The sequence below is a fragment of the Stegostoma tigrinum genome, chromosome 25, assembly GCF_030684315.1.
Source record: "Stegostoma tigrinum isolate sSteTig4 chromosome 25, sSteTig4.hap1, whole genome shotgun sequence".
NCBI lineage: Eukaryota > Metazoa > Chordata > Chondrichthyes > Orectolobiformes > Stegostomatidae > Stegostoma > Stegostoma tigrinum.
Genome location: NC_081378.1, coordinates 36,878,941 through 36,895,065, shown reverse-complemented (window position 1 = coordinate 36,895,065; position 16,125 = coordinate 36,878,941). Strand labels below are relative to the sequence as shown.

Here is a 16,125-nt window from a genome sequence, read left to right as displayed (position 1 = left end):
AAACTAATTAGATTAAGGTTTAAATTTTTTTGATTTCAGGAAGAAAGTTCTTGACCTTGCAGAAAAGGTTACTGTAATTGAATCAGATATCGCAACAACAGCAGACCGAAGTAATGTGACAGACGGAGAAATAAGTGTCCTTCAGACAGATGCTGAAAGTTTGAAAGCCATTGTGATTGAGCTAGCAGAACAGTTGGAGTACATTAAGAATTCCGATGTCCATGGTGAGGATTTGATTATGATAACTGAAAATTGAATGCTGTTATATTAATATCTATGCATTCATTGATACCTCAATATCAGAAGTTGGTTGTCTTTGTTTTATAAGTTTTATGGATTTACACTGATTTTGAATGGTGAGGAATGAGATTTTTGATATGTCTTCACAACTCTCTCTAAACTGAAATGTTTCACATTATTTCAAAATAATGAGAATTTCTTTGGATGTTTAAAGCATCTGTTGGATGTTAATTACAATTTCAGAAGTCACTGAGTTGTGTTCCTAACTCTATGCTTTGTGAATGGAACTCCAGGAAGTGCTGCAAGATGCTTTGGTGTAACTGCAATAGTTTGTTAATCAGTTCCTGTAATGTTCTACTGTGTGCTTCAGTGTAAAAGGCAGTAGTATATATAGTGCATAGCTCTACATGGATATGATTAGTGTGCTGGACTAAATTTTCTATTGCTCCACAGAATCTTGTCATGTCACCTTTTAAAGTAATGCATGACTTTTCTGTTTCCTGTTCTCTGCAATACTCTGTAGGAGCCTTGGATAGTGTCCAGAAATATTTTAACCAGTCTCAGGAGGCTCAAATGAAAGTTAACGCTTCAACCACTGATCCTGGTAACATACTGTTCGAATCTTTTAGCATTCGTGAAAAGGTGGATGATATGATTTTACAGAGTCAGGATCACTTCGAGCAACAGCAAAAAGAACATTCACAAAGTCTAGAAGAACTGGCTGACAAATTGCAGAGTCTAGATCTCTCACCATTAACTAAAAAGGTACATTTCAAGGTTGATTTTAACATTAGAAAAGCATGTTAGATCGATATTAAGCTGCCATTTATTTTTAAATGGCTATTTCTAATGGGTCCTTTTGAAAAATATCTATAATCAAATATATATGGTTGAAAGCAAGTTGAGTGTGACAACATGGTTTCTAATAGTGATTGATTGTAACACCAATGCATTCCATCTAAACTGCATTTTTAAGAAAGTTGTGATCAGAGATAATGGGAACTGCAGATGCTGGAGAATCAAAGATAACAGTGTGTGGAGCTGGATGAACACAGCAGGCCAAGCAGCTTCTCGGGAAGTTTTTTGCTATGTTAGATGTACCACTGTATTTAGTATCTATCCTGCTTTTAAGGTATTGCGACCAGAGCACTCCAAAATCTGTGATAGAATAAGAAACAATTTTTATGAAGTAATATGTTCTGAAATATGCTTACTCTATTTGTCCAGATTTGTGGTGGCCCGGCAGGAATGCCTTGTGCTGAAGCAGTATGTGGTGGTCCAAACTGTCGAGCTGATGATGGAACGAGAAAGTGTGGTGGGATTGGCTGTGATGGACTAGTGACTTTAGCGCATAATGCATGGCAGAATTCCATGGATTTTGACACAGAGATTCTAAATGCTTTGGCAGAAGTGGATCAGCTTTCAAAAATGGTATGTAGTTGCATTCAGAAATGTTATTTGCCGAGTAAACCAATGCAGTTTATCGAGCATTTTGTTGCTTTGCTTGAATTGATTTGTAGGGAACAAAAGTCTGTGATTATAAAAGTGTGAACGAAGAATGCAGGTTCTCACTTGAGGACGTTTTTTCCAACACTTCATGACAGCATTCATCAAAACAATTGCCAGATGTGCAATGTTTTTAAATACTGAACCAGATCTCGGATATTTCATGAGCAGCACCAACACCATTCCCAAATTAAAAGCCACACTGTCCTTGTAGAGTTTTTCTTTTCGTATTTACATGTGACAGCTGACAAAATGAGAAACAGTATTTAACCTGCTAATAAAAGCAAAATACTGTGGTTGCTGGAAGTCCGAAATAAAAACAGAAATGCTGGAGAAACTCAGCAGGTCTGGCATCATCTCTGCAGGCAGAAATAATTCACATTTCAAATCTGATATTATTCTGCTTTAAAACCAGCTTACAGCGTGTTCTTGTCCCAATGTTAAGAGTCCATTCAAAGGAAGAAATAGCAGAACATTTAGCAAAGCTTAATGTAATCAAACAGGTTCAACATGGTTTTGTGGAAGGGAAGTCATGTTTGACAATTTACTGGAGTTTTTTGAGAATATGACAAGCAGCGTTGATAAGGGGGAACTGGTACATGAAGTATCTGGATTTTTCAGAAAGCATTCGATAAAGCCTATAGAAAAAGACTGGAAGTCCCAGAGTTGTGATGGCATGGATTGAGGATTGATCAACACGCTGAGACGGGGTCAGGATTAATTAATTGTGCATCGAGTTTGCTAAAACATAATTAGCAGAGTGCCAAAAGAATCAATCCTAAGGCCTTAATTATTTACTGCCTACATTAATGACTTGGAGAAGTGGGAAGAGTGTAATTTAGAGAGATAGTAGGAACTGCCGATGCTGGAGAATTTGACTTAACACGGTGTAGAGCTGGATGAACACAGCACGCCAAGCAGCATCAGAGGTGCTGGAAAGCTGACATTTCGGGTCGAGACCCTTCTTCAGAAATCAGGATTGCTTTCTGTGGTTGATTTCTGAAGAAGGGTCTTGACCCAAAATGTCAGCTGTGTTCATCCAGCTCTATACCTTGTTATCTAAGAGTATAATGTATCCAAGTTTTCAGAATACATAAAATAGATGTTGCAATATAAGGAATCTGTAAGGGATGTAATTAAATGGGCAAAAGCTTGGCAGATAGAGTTTAAAGTAGGTAAGTGCATGTTCTCACACAAAAGTCAAACTGTTACTGAAATGGAGAAAGAGCCTCGCAAAACAAAAAGAGGCACAGGGGGATTCTGGTTGTTCTTGTGCATGAAACACCATATATTAGCATGCATGTGCAGCAAGTAATTAACAAGATAAATGGAATTTTGACCTTTATTGCTCAGGAGGTGAAGTTTGAACAAAGGGAAGTTTAGATACAGCTGAAAAGGGTGTCCATGAGGCTTCATGTAAAGTGCTGTGTGCAGTTTTAGCCTCTCTTTTAAAAAGGGTATGCTAACATTGGTGTTGGTTTGAGAGATTTGCTTAGCTGATTCATGCGAGGGAGAGTTGACTTATCAAGGACAGCTAAACAATGAGCAAGTTTTGTAATATTAAACTTCTTTTCTTCAGGACGACAGCAGGTAATGATTTGGATCCAGTCTGTCTGTACCATCTCAGTCTCACCGTTGTACTGCCTGTAGATTTGTAACTGGTAGTTGTACAGGGCAATAAGATTTAGTAACTTACCATTCCCATAGTGAATTGGAAATATACTACTACTCATCTGTTAAACCCTGAGGCTATTTCAAACAGATTCAGCTGTTCAGTCAGGAGGTAATAGGGCAGGTGACCAAAGGTTTGATGAAATATTGCCTGACTAGGAGGAGGAAAGAGATTGAGTGCTTTAGGGAGGGAACTCGACTAAGAAATTTTAGAGAGCCTTAGTGAATTACTACCAAAGATCCTGTAGGTGGTGCACTGCAGCTACTGTAATGATGATGGTGGAGTGAATATTGGTGTCGGATGGGGTGCCAGTCAAGCCGCTGCTATATCCTGGATGGTGCTGAGCTAATTCTATGCAGTTGGAGCTGCACTCATCCAGGCTAGTGGAGATTACTCCTTCGTGTTCCTGACTTGTGTCTTGTTGACAGGCAAGGGCAATTATGAGGCCAGTTAAAGTTGCTGCAAAATTCTTAACCTCTAAGCTGTGCTCATAGTGACAATATTTTTATGGCTGGCCCTGTTCAGGTTATGATTGGTATTTCTCTCCAGGATGTTGGTGACGGATTCAGCAACAGTAATCACAGAATGTGAAGTGGAGATGGTTAGATCATCTTGTCGGTGATGGTAATTGCCTGGCATTCATGTGGCACAAATATTACTTGACACTTCTGAGGAAGGGTCACTGGACCTGAAATGTTAACTCCGATTTCTCTCCACAGATGCTGCAAGATCTGCTGAGCTTTTCCAGCAGTGTGTTTTTATTACTTAACACAGCCCAAGACTGGATGTTGCTAGGTCCTGCCACTTCTGCATCTGATGAGTTTGTTGCTTCCTACTTCAGACAGTCTGGTTTCATTATAGTTTGTGTTGCTGTCTTGGGGTGTGTATAATTTAGTGAAACTTCACTGTGCACCTAATAGATTGAATGGAATTTATTAGTGCTAATATTATGCCCCTAAAGGTCGCTGATGCAAAAGTTAAAGCGGATGAAGCTAAACTAAACGCACAAAAGGTCCTGTTAAAAACCAACGCAACAAAAGAGAAAGTGGACAAGAGCAACGAGGACCTAAGAAATCTTATCAAGCAGATCAGAGAATTTCTTACACGTAAGAATTGAGGTTAAGTTTTTAATGGTCACTTTCCATGCATTCTGTTGTGTGATAAAATCAACAGTGAAGAAGAATCCAAATGATGATAAGCTGCATTGAGTTGACTGACTTGAAATTTGCTATTGCTATTCACAATCAGAAGACCAAATAGTCGCTATTAATGATTTTCTGTGTTGCTTATAGTTCCATTTTCTTCTCTCTTCTCACTCTGCCTGTCCCTAGTTGACCTTGAGAAGGTGGAATTGAGTTGGTGTCATGAACCACTGCAATCCATTTGTGTAGGTACACTGTCACTATTAGGGGGGGGGAGTTACAAGGGCAGGAAGGTGATACATTTCCAAGTCTGGATGGTGTTCTTGCAGGTGGCAGTGTTCCCAACTATTTGTTGCCTTTTGTCCTTCTAGATGATGGTGGACGTGGGTAGTTACTGAGCATTGGAAACAGAGGGAGTGAATGCTTTGTAGACGTGATGTCAATTACATGGTTTGCTTTGTCCTGAAATGTATCAATCTGCTTGATTTGCTGATGATATGCTTATATGGAACACATTTGCTTATTCAAATTCACTTCTTTTGGTTTTTGTACGACCAGAGAATAATATTTTACAGTCTAACTGGTATCCATCTATTTGTTTTTATTCCTTTTGCTTTGAGATTCTTGTGTTTCATCACAAATGTTGATCATCCCACCATTATTATATTGTTTTCACAGTTGGTCAAGGAGAAAGAACAACTGTTGTAACACAGCCCTTTCACCAGCCTTGGTTTGGTGCCTTTCCAATCTAGTTTATGTTGTAGCACACTTAGGCTGCACATGGAAGCCAAATTTGTCATATAATATTAATCAGGTTAGAGTACGTTGCTCGTGGCTGTTTATATAAGTAAAATTCTTGTACTGAACATACCATGAGCAAGACAAAAATGTTTGTTCCATTAAGACATTGTCAGCATTCACTTTGTGACATGTTTTCCTTATAAAGTCTACATGCACAGATTTTTGTCACCTATTACCAGTTGTGTTTGTACTACTCAATATGTCTGTTCAACATTGAACTGAAATCAGTTACATTCAGTAAATGAAATCAGTGATTTCTTCTAAACTTTCTATCATAACTCTTCTCTGAAAATCTATTCTCTGTGCAAGACCAGTATTCTATATTCTCATTCCTTGCTTGATGTGTGTTCTGGAAGCATCTCAGTGAAAATTACAATGATTTGAGCTGGTGAAACATTGACTGTTTCAGCAGTTAAGGAGGAGTAATAAATTTGTTTTCCCTGTGCTAGTCAAACAAACTTCAGAACTGAGAAATGTGTTTTTTTTTCTAGCTCTACTTTTCTTAATTGGCTTCAGCATGTTGCAGCTGTACAAAACCCTGGTGCGGCCACAGTTGGAGTATTGCGTAGAGTTCTGGTCGCTGCATTATAGGAAGGATGTGGAAACATTGGACTGGGTGCAGAGGAGATTTACCAGGATGTTGCCTGATATAGAGGGAAGGTCTTATGAGGAAAAGCTGAGGGACTTAAGGCAGTTTTCGTTAGAGAGAAGTAGGTCAAGAGGTGACTTAAGAGACATACAAGATGATCAGACGATTATATAGGGTGGACAGTGAGAACCTTTTTCCTCGGATGGTGATGGCTAGCACAAGGGGACACAGCGTTAAATTGAGGGGTGATAGATATAGGACAGATGTCAGCGGTAGGTTCTTCACTCGGAGTAGTAAGGGCAAGAAATGCCCTGCTTGCAACAGTACTGGCCATCTTTAAGGACATTTTAAATGGTCATTGGATAAACAAATGGACGATAACAGAATAGTGTAGGTTAGATAGGCTTCAGATTGGTTTCACAGGTCGGCGCAATATTGAAGGCCGAAGGGCCTGTACCGTGCTTCTATGCTCTGTGTCAGCATGATATATATAGTGGGTCACTTTTACATGAGTGATTTTAAACTGAATTTCTCTAGTGAATAATATTTGGGGCTGGATTGGTTTGAATGTTTTTGCAGTGGGTTAATTTCTTGCTGTGCACATGGGACCAATGGAGTTCAGCATTACTCTTGTCAAATGGACAATGGATCTTTGATTTTCTTACTGTTTGTAGTTGTTGGAGTGAAAAGTGCAGTGCTTAGACAGTGTTGCTCAAAGGGTGGCATGTGGCCACTAATTTATTGATCAGAGTTTTCCCAAACCTGTGCCAGCTGTAAATACTGTTACCTTCAATCCACTGCCCTTTCCAGTTCAAAACATTCTTTTATTCCACTACCTGATGGGACACTCCAAGTATTAGATATCCTTTACATAAACAGGACTAACTTCTATCTTCTTTTGGAATTTATCTTAAATTCATATCCCACTACTGCTTTGTTTTCCAATAGTGGATGCTTCAAACTGAAAGAAGTGATTTTGAACAAGTTAAAAATTGCTATAGTGCCATTGCCAATAGAGGCCCTTGAAAAGGGAAAGGCTTTTTTATTCTGGTGGTACTTTTTAAAAATCCAGACATCTTTTCCAACTTTAACCTCATCAAAGCCCCTTTCACAATACTTCCCTTAGCAATAACTTTGTTCCGTTCTGATAATGCTGTATATCAACATGATGTGTAAACCCCCAGCTGGCCAACCTCAGTGATAATATTTAACGTAATGAGTCATTTCAATGCAGGATATTTTTGTAGTTTTGAGAACAAAACTTTCAATTGAGGGGGTTTTGCATTTCAATTAAAGAAGCCTGAAGCTGAAAACTAATTTTTGAGCGAGCTAAAATCACCTACAGTGACATGGGCAATAGATTCCCTTTTAGAATCATGCTGTTCTGTTTGTATGTTCAAAGGTCAGATGATAATCCTCTTCTATATTTTATAAACGAATTCATGGGTGGTGCTGTTCCTGATCAGACAGGCACTGTTGGGAAAATTCATCAATTTGTAATTCAAGGACCTAACAGGTGACTCAGTGAAACTGATTTCATTTGGAATTTTTATAAAGAAAACTGGCTCCCCCTTTTGATTTTGATTTTTTGATTTTGATTGTGACATACTCCAGTACAAAAGTGCAGGAGTACAGTGAAAAGTGTAGTGTCGTCACACAAGGCACCATCTTAACTACAAGTACCTAGGTACAGAAACTTTAAGAACAAAGTAGAAAGAAAGAACAAAGTTAAACATAGCAGTAATTATAGTGTCGTGTGAAACATACGAAATAAAATTAAAAGTTACACATTGCAGACCATCTTCATGTTGTTTCTTGTTCTGTGTGCAACCATTTCAATAATGTAATCTTTCCTTGTGTAGAATTTCTGGCCCAGTTTAACAGCCACATTGTATTTATCAATGTAAACCCAGTGCTAATTGCACATAAGAACCAATCAAATAAAGAACAGTGCTGTTGTCTTTCCCTGCTCATATCATGAACAACCATTAGTTCATAAGATGATCGCTTTTATTTCAAAGATATTAATGTGCATGTTATGTTTCTAAATCTTAATACATTTTAGATTATCATGATTTAATTTTACTCTGGTTTCTCTTGTGGCTGCACTTTGCACCATATCCATTGCACTTTAGTCCAATAATTACTTTATCCAAAAACATAACAGCTTTGTTTTGCTCATGCTGTAGAGGATGGTGCTGATCTGGAGAGCATTGAAGCAGTCGCCAATGAAGTATTGAAGTTAGAAATGCCCACCACTCCTCAGCAGCTTCAGGATCTGACCAATGACATTCGTGACCGAGTGGAGAGTCTGTCAGATGTGGAAGTAATTCTAAACCAGAGTGCTGCAGACATTGAGCGGGCTGAAGCATTGTTGGATGAAGCCAGGAAAGCCAAGTGCGACATTCTTTTTGCTTAAAGTATAAGCTGTTAAATGCTAATTAATTAAAAATATTTGCCTCCTTTAGAACTCATTTGAGTTCACCAACTTGTCCTTTCATTTTACTACTATGTATTAGCTATATTCAGTGGGTAATGACATATTTCTTAAATACAGAATGATTGATTAGTAATCTTTAAAGATTTCTTTCTACATTTCCCCTCATCAGTATCCATAAGTAATTGCTGTCGTCAGTAATTAAAAATATGAAAGTCCGTATTATAATGGAAATTAGATTGTTCAATTCACCAGGTTTAATTTTCTCCAGTTAAATTATGAATTTTACTTTGGAGGCTGACCATATTAACGTGGCTACTTCTGTGTCGTAGAATTCATGCAACAGATGTTAAAGTTGCAGCTGATCGTGTGAAGGAGGCCTTGGATGAAGCGGAAAAGGCGCAGAATGCAGCTGTAAAAGCTATTAAACAAGCTAACGAAGACATTGAGGGGACACAAGACCTTCTAACCTCAGTATGTTCCTATTTAGATAAGATTAACTTCGGTTGCAAAGAATATCCAAATAATAGAAGTTCAAATGTCCTTATTCTTTCTTTGCCCTCTGCATATAGGGAAGCTATGCAATGATTTTATAATTTTGACTTTGTATGTGCTTTTAGGTTCTGATGTTAGCTTTAATCTGCGGTAAAATTGACATTCCTCCCACCCCCCAAAAAAAACACAAATCCTAGCCCAAGACATTCATCCTAAACCATTGGAACTGAATTGTGTGTAATATATATATTTGTTGTCACTCTCCCCCTTCTACATCCTAGCCCCTGAAAATCCTGGCATACTGTTTTAGTTCAGACTTCGGTACTTTGCTCAGGTTTCCATTCTTCAACTATGAACTTGGCATCATGAGCTGTTTGAGTCTAATGGGTATTACAGGAGAACATCCCTCAGCTAATGTTTTGACATGCGCACCTTTAATGGAAAGATTACAAGACTGAGTGATGTGAAGGAGGAATCCTCTACACTCATACTGCAGTGCCCTAGCTAAGTAAGCTCACTTGATTCAAACCAGGAACTGGAGATTTTCCTGTTCTGTACAGCACCAAACAAGACGTTGCATTTAACAACCATACCATGGGGAAAAGAATTAAAAGCCTACTTTTCAACAAGTAGTTGGCTGAAAACATTTAGCAATGCTTTGAATATGGCTATGGATTCAAAACTACTTCACTTCACTTCTATTCTATTCAGGCTCTTTTCTAAAATTGCATTTAGTGGTTGAAAAATTCTGTTGTAATTGTCAAGCAGCTCTGATGCCTTCACCTGATAGTTGTGAATTTATAGCTAACCCACAGCAATAAAGCATTAAGGTGCTAATGTCATACGCTTTGAACTACTCTGTACCGTTTTATGTTTCATGATAAAATGCCAGCATTTCACCCATCGCCTACAGCTGTATCGCCACTTACATCAACAAAATGGTCCATGATAAGTCGAAGTTAGAGCAGCCCCTGTGATTAGATCAAAGACCTGGAACAAAGTTAACCATTACAGTTTCCTAAGTGCATATTTGTTTGACAGAGAATGCAGAGCACAATCTGTTGCAGTTAGACTGGTCTTTTATCTCTCTCTATCACCCTTGGTTATAGCACGTTTTTGTCTGTTTCAATAATCCAGTCATGCTCGTAGATGGATGCCTGTTTGTTTAAACTTGTCATCTGAATGAAATGTAAAGCAAATGCGTTTGAAAGTAAAGAAAGTAGCAGCCTTAATTCAACCATTGAGAATTGAAATGACTGTGTGTGTAGATATATTGCAAATCAATTTACTGCTTTCATGCCATGAAACTTGAGAAACTGCTGTTGGCTAGTATGTTTGTACCGTTTAGTTTGGTCAAAAAAAGTAAGGTTGATTGATTAGCTAATAATGCTCGTTCTGAATGCAGGCTAGTCCTTAGCCAGATTCAGATCTCAAGTCATTTCAGTCTTTGTGTTAGTACTAAATGTTTCGCATCCTTTTGCAATCTAATTTTTTTTTGCCAGAATTGTTTCTTACATTCTTTATCCTAATGAACAAGAAACTCAAATTCATGGAGGTAAAATTTCTTGCGTATGCAAGAAATTTCTGGTTCTACTGTAGCTGTAATTTGCCAGCCAAGGTACAAACGTAGTCGTGAGAAGAATTGTTGTATCTTGCCCTTTGTGTACATTTACACCACCTGTCATGCCCTGTCTTTAAATAGTTTTCTTACATGGTACAGCTTAGCAGGCAAGAAAATTGAACATTTAATTGGAAAATCAGAACAGTTTTTATTTCAAAACAGGATGGGTAAACATGCTGGTTTATAAGCCTAAATGAAAATGCTTCCCTTGTGTTGAACTTGTAAACTGTTGGATAATTGCATTTCAAGAATATAAATTGTTCTTGTTTACCTACTCTGCTCCTGTATAAAAATGTTTGCTATTTTAAATAATATTTAGATCGAATCAGAAACAGTAGCGTCAGAGCAAAGCCTCAACAATGCTACTGAACGCTTAGCACAGATTGAAAAGGACATTGATGAAATAAAACAAAAGACCACAGACAGCATACACACTGCAGAAGACATTGGGGATGCAGTGGATAAAGTAAAGCAAACTGCAGATGAAGCCAAACAGGTGAGCATTTTTAACCATGGAAGAAATTCAACATTCAGTCCATTTTGTCTTAGCTGAAACTATTCAATTAAAACCAAGAAAATTTTCATCTCTGGTAAAGTAATCCCAGGTTCTTCATGTTCATCTCATTACCTCTGATACCTGAGGCTAGGAATCAGTTAGATTGATCCTTTTTGTATTACATTCAGTGGCTGAAAGGTAGCAGCCTTGTCTCTGGGTCGGAATAATTAAAATCCAAGTCCACCTCAACGGTCATGACTCCAGGCAAGTTCTTCAATGTAGTAATGAGGGGAATGCTGCACAATGGGACATGGTTTTTTTTTTGACTGAGGCATTAAGCTCTGACTTCAACTTCTGAGGTGAAAGTGAAATATTCCACATTCAATACTCAGTGAAGCAATGGGTATAGGGTGGGGAAGACCAGGTAGCTGCAAATTGTCAACTTGGATGGACAGAGGCTACAGGTGGGAGAAGCTGCGAGTTGTTGGTTGCAAGAGAGAGGAAGGCTGCGAAATGATGGGACAGCTTTAAATGTGAAATGACACTCAGTTAACTAGAGTCTAGGAAAACTTAAAATGACTGGGGTAATGAGTTGTTTACAAATGAATTTAGAATCTGCACCTTAAGGCTGTTTTTGTTGAGGAGCTACTACATGAGGAAAAGTGCAGTGGATTGTACTGTAATGAACACTGATCAAGTTTAAATCAGAAATTCATAGTTGGTATATTCCAGCTGATATGATTATGTGGTAATAAAATGTGAGGCTGGATGAACACAGCCGGCCAAGCAGCATCCCAGGAGCACAAAACTGACGTTTCGGGCCTAGACCCTTCATCAGAGAGGGATCTCCTGGGATGCTGCTTGGCCTGCTGTGTTCATCCAGCCTCACATTTTATTATCTTGGATTCTCCAGCATCTGCAGTTCCCATTATCTCTGATATGATTATGTTATTGCTTTGATTTCACCAGTAAGTAGAGTTTGAGCTGATAGCTTTTATTTTGTTTAGAGCTGTCTTCTGTTTATCTGTGGGGAAAAGGAAGCTTTTGTTCCTAACTTATGACTGTGATTTTCAGTTTAAATACTCTAGTGTCAAGGAAATCTGGTATTTTAGAGTTTTGTGGCTTTAAATTTAGTGAAGGCTTTATAATTATTCAGGATATTGATGAACTCTTCTAGCTCGGATTTGCCTTGCGTGTCAGAAGTAGCGAAGGTAATATACCCCATGGTGGTACCTCATAATAAATAAGTTCCTGAAAAGGAGCCCCTGAAAATCAAAATGTAATATTAAGGAAAGCTCATGGGAAATCCTGTTTATGGTTGGTGGGCAGCATAGAACGATATTTTGCCCTAATGTTCAAAGATTACGAATGGCACTCTATACATGAAAATCCTTTTTCTTTCAAATAAAACAAGTAGCAAGTCCGCCATCCTTTAATTTCTTGCATTTGGTTCTATGTCACATACTTTCCACTGCTCCCTATTTTAATACTCCCTTAAGATAGGGAATAGGATGTGACTGTTTCATTGACCACCTCTCGATGTATTTTGGACAAGGGTACATAAAATTGGGCCCAACCATTTGGTCTCGATTCCTCAGGCTGCTAGTGACTGCCTTAACCAAAATTTCTTTTTTATTAGTACTCCTACCCTCAACAGAAATTCAGTGTCGGTAAGCTTCTCATGTTGCTGTGGGAATACATTACATTGCTTGGTTGTTCTGGAGGAAGTGAGGAGTGGGAGGTTCATTGAACACAGACACATCCTGTCAAATGGCATACATTTATGCTGTTAATCTAATTATTGCACTGTACATTTAATTCCTGATTCCAATATGTGAATACAGTTGACAGAAACTTCCTGCAGAGTACATTGATTACCTGCCCAGTGAGATGTTATCTGTATATTACAAGGTGCTTTCTTTAACCTAGGTACTTGATACTGTCCTGAAAGACAAGTACACCATAGTAGAAGACACCATCGTAAAAAAATCTGATGCAGCTTCTGATGCTAGGAAGAAAGCAAAGTTACTGCAGAGTGAAGCTGAATCTTTGTTATCAGATGCAAGTCGGAAACTTGAGTTATTAAAGAGTAAGTATCACACTGAATATAAAGTGGTGATTACACGATTCAATGGGCAGGGCGATAGTGAAAATGCTCAAGCAAAAGACTGAGGCTGCTTCTATAAATATTTATGGCTTAAATTCAAGTTTTATTGACAAAAACCCTTAAAGTTAAATGTACTGTAAACTATTCCAAATCCGGTGTAAGATGGAATTCAGTCCAGCTGTTCAACATCCTTACATTTGGAGACACAGCACTGTTTATTTCTGATTTGAGTAGCTTAACAATTACTCATTGACAGGCATCGAAATGTTTGGGCTAAGCAGAAGAAACTATTTCGTGACGATTGATGTTAAGGGTTTAAATTTTGTGTGGATTGAGCTTGAGGGTTGAGTGAATAAGGAAGAATTACTAAGGCATTGTGCCAAAAACATGTTATACTACAAATTTCTGATTCATATATATGTCTTTTTTATCATCAGCAGCAGATCAGGAGAAAGGACCTTTCTTAAAAAAAACATGCCTGCATAAATATTGTTTAAAGCAATTTCTTATCTAAAACTATCATCTTCCGACTCACATATCTAATTTTGATTGCAACAAATTGAAGTTAAATTCATAAATTGCCAGTTATAACACTCAAAAGGAAATGCCATCTAGTAGTTTCAATTGATAGTTCCTATATTTGAGAATTGTAGATTTTCAAGATTTGCTTTCTGCTTTATTTCGGCAAACGTCTGTCCTTTGCTAGTAAAGTTCATTGGATTTCTCCAGATTTTTTTCAATGTTTACGTCTGCTAACATCTTATTTCTTAGCACAGCCAAGGCTGAAAGTCCGTCTCCTCAATCATCTTGATACTCGTTTAATTACAGTAATTTTAAATTAGTTATTTTGTTGGATTGCAGGCCAGAACAGAAGCAGTCAAGTTTTATGTGTAGGTTAGTTGCAGTTAGATTTAGAGTTTTTCCTATCTGATTGGGACTCGGGGTTATACCAGTCTTGGCACTGATGGTAACAGAAGTCATCTTGTGCTACCAGAGTGTTCTGAAATTGCAGTGACTCAACTTTGCACACAGCTAACTGGATATTTTGAGGGTTATAAATACCAAAAAAATTCTGGAATAAAGCAAGTCTGAACAAACTAATCTATATGCAAACCATCCATATGTTATGGATGTGAATTTTGTATCTCCTAATGCCATCTCCATTTTGGTTAAATGACTTGATTCAAGCTGTAGCTTCTATGACTTTTTTCATCTCCATTCTATTGAAGGTAAATCACTTTATTAGTCACAATAGATTGTGCAAGGATATTGTCAGCAAGTTAAAGATTAAAATTAATAAAATGTTTTTTCATGCACTTTGGCTAGTTCATATGTTCAAATCACATTATTCAACATGTTTCATCTGAAGGAATGTTCACCCCAACCCAAAGCATTAACTTTACTTCCCTCAGCTCTAAATAGCTTTGACAAGGTGATGTTATTACTTGTAGTTGAAGATTTTATTTTCTGTAGTCAATATCTTCCTGTTCATACATTGAAATATTAAATTTATGAATATTTCAAAGCAAAATAATGGAAAAAATGTGAATCAGATTAGTACCTTGTCCATGCATCTACCAAAGGTATTTTTCTACTTCCATGTCTGCAGTGTTAAATTCTTGTGATTTTCAATTTAAAAAATTAAAACGAAGCTAGTAGCTTGTTCTAAAGTAAACTGCACCAGATACAAGTTTGAAGACTCCAGTTAACAATACTAAATTAAAGCATGTATGACTTTGAAAAGAAAAAGCATGAGTTGACCAACATATGAATGTATGATTTTATTCTTCACTGGTACATAAGTATTGCTAAAAAGGCCTGCATTTGTAGCTCTTCCCAAGTTGTCTTGAATTGAGTAGCTTGCTAAAGCATTTCCAAGGATAGTTAAGATTTGATCGTATTGCTGTGGGTCTGGTGACACATGTTGATCAAACTAGATAAAAATGACAGATTTTCTTCTGTATAGGAAATTGGTGAAAAGAGCACTCTGATTTCACCAATCAATCGTTTTATGGTCACAGCTTCTGAGACTTGCTTTGTGATCCAGATGTATTAAATTTAATTCCAATAGCTGCCATGGTGAATTGTACTAGGACATCTTCATTCTCTTCAAATTTAAGCTAATTGAGTTGTAAAGCAGATAAGACAAGACTGTTGGAAATTGTGTATTCATATCTAACTGGATAAGAATTGCAAGTTAATGTTGTATTTTCTTACAGAACTGGAAAAAAGTTATGAAGACAACCAAAAAGCTTTGGAGGAAAAAGCCCAAAAGTTAATAAAACTGGAAGATGATGTGCGCTCATTGCTGCAGACAATTAGCCAGAAGGTTGCCATCTATAGTACCTGTTTATAATAAGAATCACTTCACTGATACTATATACTTAAAGTTCCCTTCCTGTCAGTCCCTGAGATTGTACTTTTTAAGCTGAAGAACAATCCATGACAAGCCAACATTTTAAATGGAAAGCTTGCAATTTTAATGAGTTACTGGCTAAAAGTGGTACACTACTTGTATGTACTTTAGTTGTTAAACATTTTAAATAGAAACCAATGTTGCAACCATAGAATGCAATTTGCAAGCACCAGCAGTATTTTTGTATTATTGTACTTTAAACTTTGTCTGAAATGAAGTAAAAGTTCTCAGGTAAAGGTAGCAAACTTTTGTAGCCAGTATTGAATACATTTATTGCATTCAAATTTTATATAAAATGGTCATTGTAAACATTCATTGCGCAATAAATACTTTCTAAAACAAAACTGCCTTGGCCTTTTGTAACTTCTTTTTATTCACTCACGAAATGTAGGCATCACTGCCTGGCTGGCATTTATTGCCCATCTCTAGTTGCCCTTGAGGTGGTGGTGGTGAGCTGCCGCCTTGAACTGTAGGCTGCATGCTGCAAGTGGACCCATAATGTCTTTGCAGAAGGCATTCTAGGATTTTGACCCAGTCACTAAAAGAATGGTAATATATTCCCAGGTCTGTGATTCAGCTCTCTTCCATGTTTGAACCCAGGCT

General features: G+C 37.5%; 1 protein-coding gene across 1 annotated transcript in view; it reads left to right on the top strand.

The window, feature by feature from the left end:
* The window catches only part of lamb1a (laminin, beta 1a), an 86,265-nt gene extending 70,419 nt beyond the window's left edge, over positions 1-15,846 (top strand). Inside the window, exons 25-33 of the mRNA XM_048554036.2 lie at positions 40-224; positions 764-1,005; positions 1,468-1,671; positions 4,380-4,524; positions 8,140-8,347; positions 8,720-8,861; positions 10,823-10,999; positions 12,929-13,088; positions 15,326-15,846. Coding sequence (XP_048409993.2) covers positions 40-224; positions 764-1,005; positions 1,468-1,671; positions 4,380-4,524; positions 8,140-8,347; positions 8,720-8,861; positions 10,823-10,999; positions 12,929-13,088; positions 15,326-15,462 — 1,600 coding nt within the window. The 3' untranslated portion in view covers positions 15,463-15,846. The remainder of the gene's footprint in view (positions 1-39; positions 225-763; positions 1,006-1,467; positions 1,672-4,379; positions 4,525-8,139; positions 8,348-8,719; positions 8,862-10,822; positions 11,000-12,928; positions 13,089-15,325) is intronic.
* The last annotated feature ends 279 nt before the right edge of the window (positions 15,847-16,125 follow it).